Raw genomic sequence first — 7709 nt, forward strand, 5'->3', positions numbered from 1 at the left:
TGGAAGAGCAGCAAGAGCTCTTTAACTGGTAAGTCACCTCATCTGCTTTTAAACTTCAGTTTAGTGGATTCTGTTGGCAGGAGGCATAGAAGTGTTGATAGAAAAATATATTCCTTAAACATGAGTGGCAAGGGGAAAGTGTGTGTTTCCTTTCCTTCTGTGGTGGCGGCAAATGTTAACCCACCCCTAGCTGCAGTGGGCTCGCAACCGGTTGACACAAGCTGGACTCAGAGGTGGTACCAACTTTGAGTCAGACTTCATGGCAAATGAAATGACCAACATCTTCTAGGGATGAGACAAGTTAAATTCTAAACAGTAGCATTGCTTTTTATAAACATTTCAAGTATTTTGTTTTGGTCTCAAGTCTCAGATTTGATTTAATGTTATGTGGCTTATTGAAAACCAAATGACCATCATGTCTGTTCTTTCCTTACGAGTAGGTATGGTTTGAGCAGAGGTGGTAATGGACACCTGTAATCCTAGAACTTAGGAGGCTGAGGTCTGAGAGTCCTTCCAGCCCAGGAGTTTGAGTCTAGCCTGGGCAATGTCTTTAACATACACAACACATGCACATGTATAACACACACACACACACACACACACACACACACACACACACACACACGTATATACTCTGTTTTTCTTTTATATATAAATAAAAGAATATAGAATAAGGTATTTTGGTATCCTAGTCTACTGCTGGCTGGAGACCTTCAAAACCTGAGACTCAGTATTTTTGGTGACTCATCTGAGGTTGGCCTGACTCAAGGAGTCCCACAGTTTACTAAGTTTACTAAGACTCTCAGTTACAGTGCGGGACAGGTATACCCAAGTTAATATATTAAGTTCTGTAGTATAAAAATAAGAACTATGGATTTGTGTAGCTTAGCAGGTCAGGTTCTTAGAAACTTGGTACAGACATGGTTTATGGTTTTCTGTTTGGGTTTTTTTTGGGGGGGGGGAGTACCTTTTGTTTGTGTGAGACAGGGTCTCATGTATCCCAGGCTAGCCTCAAGCTTCCTGTGTAGCTGAGGATAGCCTTGAACTTCTTATTTTCCTACTTCTACCTCTCAATAATGGGCTTATAGGCATGTGACGTACCACACCTGATTATATGTATCGAGGGTCAAGCGCAGGGTTTATGAATGCTAAGTGAGCTTCTGACCAACTAACCTGCACCCCCAGCTATGGTTTATGGTTTTATTTCAACATCCACCTAGAAGAAATTATTATTATACATGTAGTCAATATTAAAACTAGAAAATACACAATTAAAAGCATGGTTTTAGTTTGTTATCGGAGACTATATTATCTTAGTAGCTACCAATCAGTACAGTTTGAAGCTATTACTCACTCTCTTAAGACTTGTGTTCATTTTGCCGTTCTCTCGACTGTCTGTTCTTCACACAGTTCCTGCACGAGAGCATCCACAACGAGGTTGTAGACAGACTGAAGAATGCCTACTCACAGATCCGTGTTGGGAACCCCTGGGACCGTGAGTAGCTTGTTCTGCTTTTACAAGTTAAAAGCATCTTGTCCTTCACAGAAAGATTACTGATTGCTGCTCTCAGCTGAGGGTATAGGATGGAGGGTTAGCCTGTTACTTTAGAAAGCCATTATCATCATAAAATGATGCTACTGAAAGCAAAACAAAGAGCATCCCTTCTCTCTCCCCAGCCAATATTCTCTATGGACCGCTTCATACCAAACAGGCTGTGAGCATGTTTGTGAGAGCTGTGGAAGAAGCAAAGAAAGAAGGAGGCACAGTGGTCTATGGGGGCAAGGTAATTAGGGCGGTGGGTAGGTGGTGATAGCCTTGTTCCTTTCCTCCTCTTGAGCACAAACATCTCTGAGGAAAACTGGTGAAGGGTCCCATATAGCTGCCTTTCTTCTCCCCATCTGTCTTACAAGGGGGAAGGGTTTTGAGGAAGAGTGGCAGAAAATGCATGAGACTCAGAAGGAATCAGTCACCGTTGCCTCTGTTAGTCCCAGAGCTCTGTATAGAATCGATCTTGGTGTGCTGGCAAGACTAGTTATTCCAAAGAGGAACGGCTTTGGAGAAGTAATTTACATGTAAATACTGTTTTGCTTTCTCCTAGTAAATATAGGCAAGGCTGATGTACTCTGACCCCAGTCCTGAAAAAGAAAATCCATTCTTTTTCTTTTTCTTTTTTTTTTAAATCTTTCTACTTGAGGTCATGAATCACCCTGGCAATTACGTGGAGCCCACCATTGTGACCGGTCTTGCCCATGACACGCCCATTGTTCACAAGGAGACTTTTGCCCCAATTCTTTATGTCTTCAAATTCCAGGTAAAAAAAAAAAAAGAAAAGAAAAGATCCAAACCATGACAGAATCAGATTTAAGTAAGCGCTAACTCTTGGTTTTCTTCTGTGCACCAAAACTGTGTTTTATGAAATGATCTTTGATCTGATCACAGTAAGACCAGGAACTCTAACAGCTCCTGGTCTTCTCTGTCCTTCTAGAATGAAGAAGAGGTCTTTGAATGGAACAATGAAGTAAAACAGGGACTTTCAAGTAGTATCTTTACCAAGGATTTGGGCAGAATCTTCCGCTGGCTTGGGTATAACTTTGTCTGTTGAACATGTATGTGAGTCTGACGTGGTGGTTGGTGATGAGTGAGCGTGTTACAGTGCAAACCTGGGTGTCTGTGCTTTGTTCCGTTCTGGTTTTATTTCCTGTGTGTTCTTCTCACTGTTCCTCTCCTCGCACACAGACCTAAAGGTTCAGACTGTGGCATTGTGAACGTCAATATTCCCACCAGTGGGGCTGAGATTGGCGGTGCATTTGGTATGTAGAGACTCATCTTGTCTTCTTAAGAGATGCCTTTATGTTTGGTTCTAGGGACTGACCTGGGTGACATGTATGCTAGGCCAGGACCACTGCACCAGTGGCTGAGAGCCTCTGCCCTCATTGCTCCTTTTCTGCATTGAGCAGGAAAGGAAGAGTAGAGTTCATCGTTAGAAATTTGTCAAGAACTGGAAACACAAGCTGGGAGGTGGTGTCACACGCCTTTAATCCCAGCAGAGCACCTGGGAGTCAGAGGCAGGTGGATCTCTGATTTTTGAGGCTAGCCTGTTCTATAGAGTGAGTCCCAGGACAGCCAGGAGTACACAGAGAAACCCTGTCTTGAAACAAACACACACACACACACACACACACACACACACACACACACACACACACACACACACAGAGAGAGAGAGAGAGAGAGAGAGAGAGAGAGAGAGAGAATTTGTTACAATGTATTTTCTATAATAACCTCTGATCAAGCATGCCTGAAAGAGCATTCACTCCAGCTCAAGTTCCCAGGAGGGTCTTTGTCTTCTGCTTAGGTTGGATCAGGGCCCTTAGTGCAAGATATATGAACCTGGAAATTCAGTATTTTTTTCTAGGCAGAAGATCCCAGACCCAGAATGGTTAAAAACCTCTACTTCAAATCAAAGCCGGGAAACAATATATTGTGTGGCAGATTTAGGAATTGACCTAGGTGATGGGAAGAGAAAAAAAAAAAAAAAAAAAAGAAACAGCAGGGGTGCTGGAGAGATGGCTCAGCGGTTAAGAGCACTGACTGCTCTTCCAGAAGTCCTAAGTTCAATTCCCAGCAACCACATGGTGGCTCATAACCACCTGAAATGAGATCTGATGCCCTCTTCTGGTGTGTCTGAGGAGAGCAACAGTTTACTCACATAAATAAATCTGAAAGAAAGGAAGGGAGGGAGGGAGGGAGGGGGGCAGGCATACATACAGAAACACTGAGGTCTGGTGGACTTTGCAGTCTGATGGAGATACACCACCAGCAGCCAGGGAACTGAGTGCATTTATTATGTATAGTGTGGACAGGAGGAGGGGTGGGGGAGGAAGAGGAAGAGTAGGAGGAAGAGGAAGAATAGGAGGAATAGGAGGAAGAGGAAGCGGCCAATCTCCACAGGAAGGCGCTGTGGGAGGCAGCCTCAGGTTGCAGTTCTTAGGATGAGGGAGCTGTGGTTGAGATGTTTTGCACACACAAGTTTTTCCTAAAGGACAACTGTGGGTGGGCACACCTACTCGACCAGGGAAGGCCTTCCCATTGGGTCCCTGACGTGTTTTTGTTTATGACAACAGCACGTATCCACTCAGGTCTTTATCTGTTCCTCACATTGTTTCTTCAGCATCTTACCTTTCGATAGATGAAATACTCTTCACTGGGGCCCATTTGTCTTTTCTCTTAATAAGATGTGAGTTACTGATGCATGCTTAGTGGTAATTTTTTTGTTTGCTTGCTTGGTTTGTTTGGGGGTGGTGGTGGTGGTACATATATTCAATTCTATTTGTTTAAAATTATTCATAGTGGGACCAGCAAGATGGCTTAGTGGGTAAGGCTTCTTACCATCAGGCCTGAGAATCTGAGTTTAATCTTCATATGGTAGAAGGAAAGAATCCTGAAGATTGGGATTGTCTTCTGGTCTCTACACTCATGCTGTGGTATGAACACTCATGAATACACATGCACATGGACACACACAAATCAGTGTAACACAAAAATAGTAAACAGCTTTTGGAAGGCTGAGGCAGAGGATTGCCATAGATTTGAGGCCTGCCTGGACTGTGAACCAGGCCAACAAGACCTAGGTTGAAAAAAGAAAACAACAAAATGCCAAATACAACACAAACTATAGTAAACTTAAGTTGCCTACCAGAGCCTTCCTACTTCCATAGTTCAACTTTATGTGCTCTCTCTCTCTCTCTTTCTCTCTTTCTCTCTTTCTCTTTCTCTTTGGTTTTCCGAGACAGGGTTTCTCTGTGTAGTCCTGGCTGTCCTGGAACTCACTCTGTAGACGAGGCTGACCTTGAACTCAGAAATCTGCCTGCCTCTGCCTCCCAAATGCTGGGATTAAAGGCGTGCACCACCACTGCCTGGCTCTCTCTCTCTTTAAAACACATACACTAATCAAACAAGCAGAAGACTAACAAGACAAAAAACACCAAAACTAAATACAGATTCTGAAAGCCCTGTGGAGCTCACTTTGTTTTGGCTAACTAATTACTCCTGAGCACTGCACTGGTGTGTCGCTGAAGAAGACGGATTGCTTCTTTACCATCAGCTGTCACTATAGTTTCTTGGTTAGGGGTGGGACCTGGTCTTCATTTCCCTGTTTTGGAGCTGGAATCCCTTCTGGTTTGAACCTGTAGAGGTTTTGTGTGTGTTGCCAGTCTTTGTGTTCATATGTGCATCAGTTCTGTTGTGTTTGAAGACGCTTTGCTTGGGATCACCCACCCCCTCTGGTTCTTACAAGTTTTCTGCTGCTTCTTCAACATAGATCTGTGTACCTTGAGGGAAGGGGTTCGATGACATCCTTTTGTTTGTTTGGTCCCTACCTCCAACCCCCAGAGGTTTCTTTGAAGCTTTGTCTGTCCTGGAACTCAGTCTGTAGACCAGGCTGGACTGTAACTCACAGAAAGCCACCTGCCTCTGATGACATCCCTTTTAAGGCAGAGTACTCCAAAGTCTCTCAGTCTCTGCATTGTTGTTCATTTGTGAGTCTCTGTGTTGATCTCATTCTTCCTTTTTTTTTTTTTTTTTCTTTTTTCTTTTTTTCTTGTTTAAACTGTACCTAATTACATGCTTGGTGCCTGCAGGGGCTAAAAAGAGGGCTCCAGGTGCCCTGGAACTGGAGTTACAGGTGGTTGTGAGTTGCTCTGTGGGTGCTGGGAACTGAACCTGGGTCCTATGGAAGAGCAGCCAGCTCTCCTAAGCACCAAGCCATCTCTCCAGCCACCACTGCCAACAACCTCTTCTATCTTCTCTTTTATTTTCTTTTGCTTTTTGTAAGGGACAAGCACTTCATCTTATATATCCCAGGCTGATCTTGAACTCATAATCCGCCTGCCTTGGTCTTGGAGGGGTAGGATTATAGGTGTGTATTGCCTTATGCAGTGAGTGGTCTGTCTAAATCTGATAGCGCTGGTGAGAGCAGGGAAGGATGTGAGATGGCTTTGCATTTCTGTAGGAGGAGAGAAGCACACCGGTGGTGGCCGGGAATCTGGCAGCGACGCCTGGAAGCAGTACATGCGGAGATCTACATGGTAAGGAAAAGCTCTGGGGAGGAGGCTTGAAGCCTTTGGGAGCAGGCAGTTGCTCTCCGCCTTCCAGTTTTGTCTTTGCTCAGTTTCTTGATTTTACTTTTCTATACTTTGCAGCTACCTTCTTTTTTTAGCGTGCATGCTTAGGCATCGCTAATGTTCCCAAATCTGAAAAACAACTCTGCATCAGCATGACATTGCATGGGAACTGTCCACATCACTAGGAGTGTATACAGTTGAGGCAGTGTACAGAGGCATAGGAAACAGGAATGGATTTGAGTCCCGTCCTCTGTATACTCACATATTCCAAAATCAGAAAAGAGTCCGAAAAAGTGTTTTCCACACATTTCCATTGAAAGGTTGTACCTTCCAGCCTTCTTGTCTAGCACAGCAACTGACGCTGAAGTTTCCTTGTTGGGTTCTATCCAGAGGTGGGGTAGGAAGGAACAGAACACTGGGTCACTCAGCATGAGAAGGTGTAAGGAGCCGTCCTTTCCATTTCTCCCGTGTTGGAGTTCTCTTGCATAGTGAAGCAAGAGAGGAGGTTGGGGGTCTGGCCTACAAGTTTAGGGGAGGGGGCCCAGCTTGGAAGTATGAGTAAGACTCTAGAGGCTGAATCACTAGGATGTTTGCATGGTGACTGAGGAAGCCACCTTCTGGAGATGTTGTCTGGGACTTGTTTTACCTTTATTGTATTCTCTCAGAGCTTGTTGGCTCAGAATATTTCTCCTCTCAGGAGAAATTCCAGGTGCATCATGGTAACTAGTTTGGGAAAAGAAATACAAACTTAAGAAAATTACTATATTCTTACCAAAATGAGAATATTTGCATTTCTCCTGATAATAATAGAAGTTAAGAGAGAAAGTTACATCACCCCTGTCCTTGTATTATGATCAAAAGAAAAACTATAGGTAGCAGGTGATTTGTGTGTTCTAGCTGTTTGTGCTTGTCTTTTCCATTGTAAAGAATAGCACTGATGTTGTTTTGTATACTGATTGTTTGTTTGTTTTACTGGCTGTAAGTTGTTACTATAAATGAACTGATGTCTTTAATGTTATGAAAGGATTGTATATTATGTGTGTGCTGCCATTCATTTCCTTCTCTTCCCCAGTACCATCAACTACAGCACGGCCCTCCCTCTGGCTCAGGGAATCAAGTTTGAGTGATGCTGGGTCAGCTTGGCATCACTTAGCCATTCCTTCGGCTGCTCTGAAGAAGCCTGAGAGGACTCTGATTTGCCCTGGATAAATGATCGCTTTGAGGACAGCAGTGACTAATCCCCAGTGATCCCAGACCCCTGACTAAATCAAGATACTTATCAAAAATTCAAAATTAAATATTAACAATCTAGCTACATAGCAAAAGATAGGTTTGGTGAGTTTTATGTCACTGATTACTTTTTAATTACAGCTAATCATTTCTTAGTAAAGTAATGCCATCATAGGAGGTTGGGGGCATGAAAAACGGAATAGAGAGGAAGAAGTCTTTGCAGTAGAGAGATGAAGAGTCTTCTGAGTAGTGCTGAGTATTCATGGTCCCCTCCTGGTAGGGACTGAGGGGGAGAGGTGCCCCTCACATGCTGGAGCACAGTTTCATGTACATGATTTGCAGTGTTCTAAATGACA

General features: G+C 43.7%; 1 protein-coding gene across 1 annotated transcript in view; it reads left to right on the forward strand.

Moving 5' to 3' along the window:
- Window positions 1-7448, forward strand: part of Aldh7a1 (aldehyde dehydrogenase 7 family member A1) — a 33525-nt gene extending 26077 nt beyond the window's left edge. Inside the window, exons 12-18 of the mRNA XM_034518019.2 lie at window positions 1411-1495; window positions 1678-1784; window positions 2196-2312; window positions 2487-2584; window positions 2738-2811; window positions 6012-6087; window positions 7196-7448. Of these exons, the coding sequence (XP_034373910.1) occupies window positions 1411-1495; window positions 1678-1784; window positions 2196-2312; window positions 2487-2584; window positions 2738-2811; window positions 6012-6087; window positions 7196-7250 (612 nt within the window). The 3' untranslated portion in view covers window positions 7251-7448. The remainder of the gene's footprint in view (window positions 1-1410; window positions 1496-1677; window positions 1785-2195; window positions 2313-2486; window positions 2585-2737; window positions 2812-6011; window positions 6088-7195) is intronic.
- The last annotated feature ends 261 nt before the right edge of the window (window positions 7449-7709 follow it).

The sequence above is a fragment of the Arvicanthis niloticus genome, chromosome 14 (assembly GCF_011762505.2).
Source record: "Arvicanthis niloticus isolate mArvNil1 chromosome 14, mArvNil1.pat.X, whole genome shotgun sequence".
Lineage (NCBI taxonomy): Eukaryota > Metazoa > Chordata > Mammalia > Rodentia > Muridae > Arvicanthis > Arvicanthis niloticus.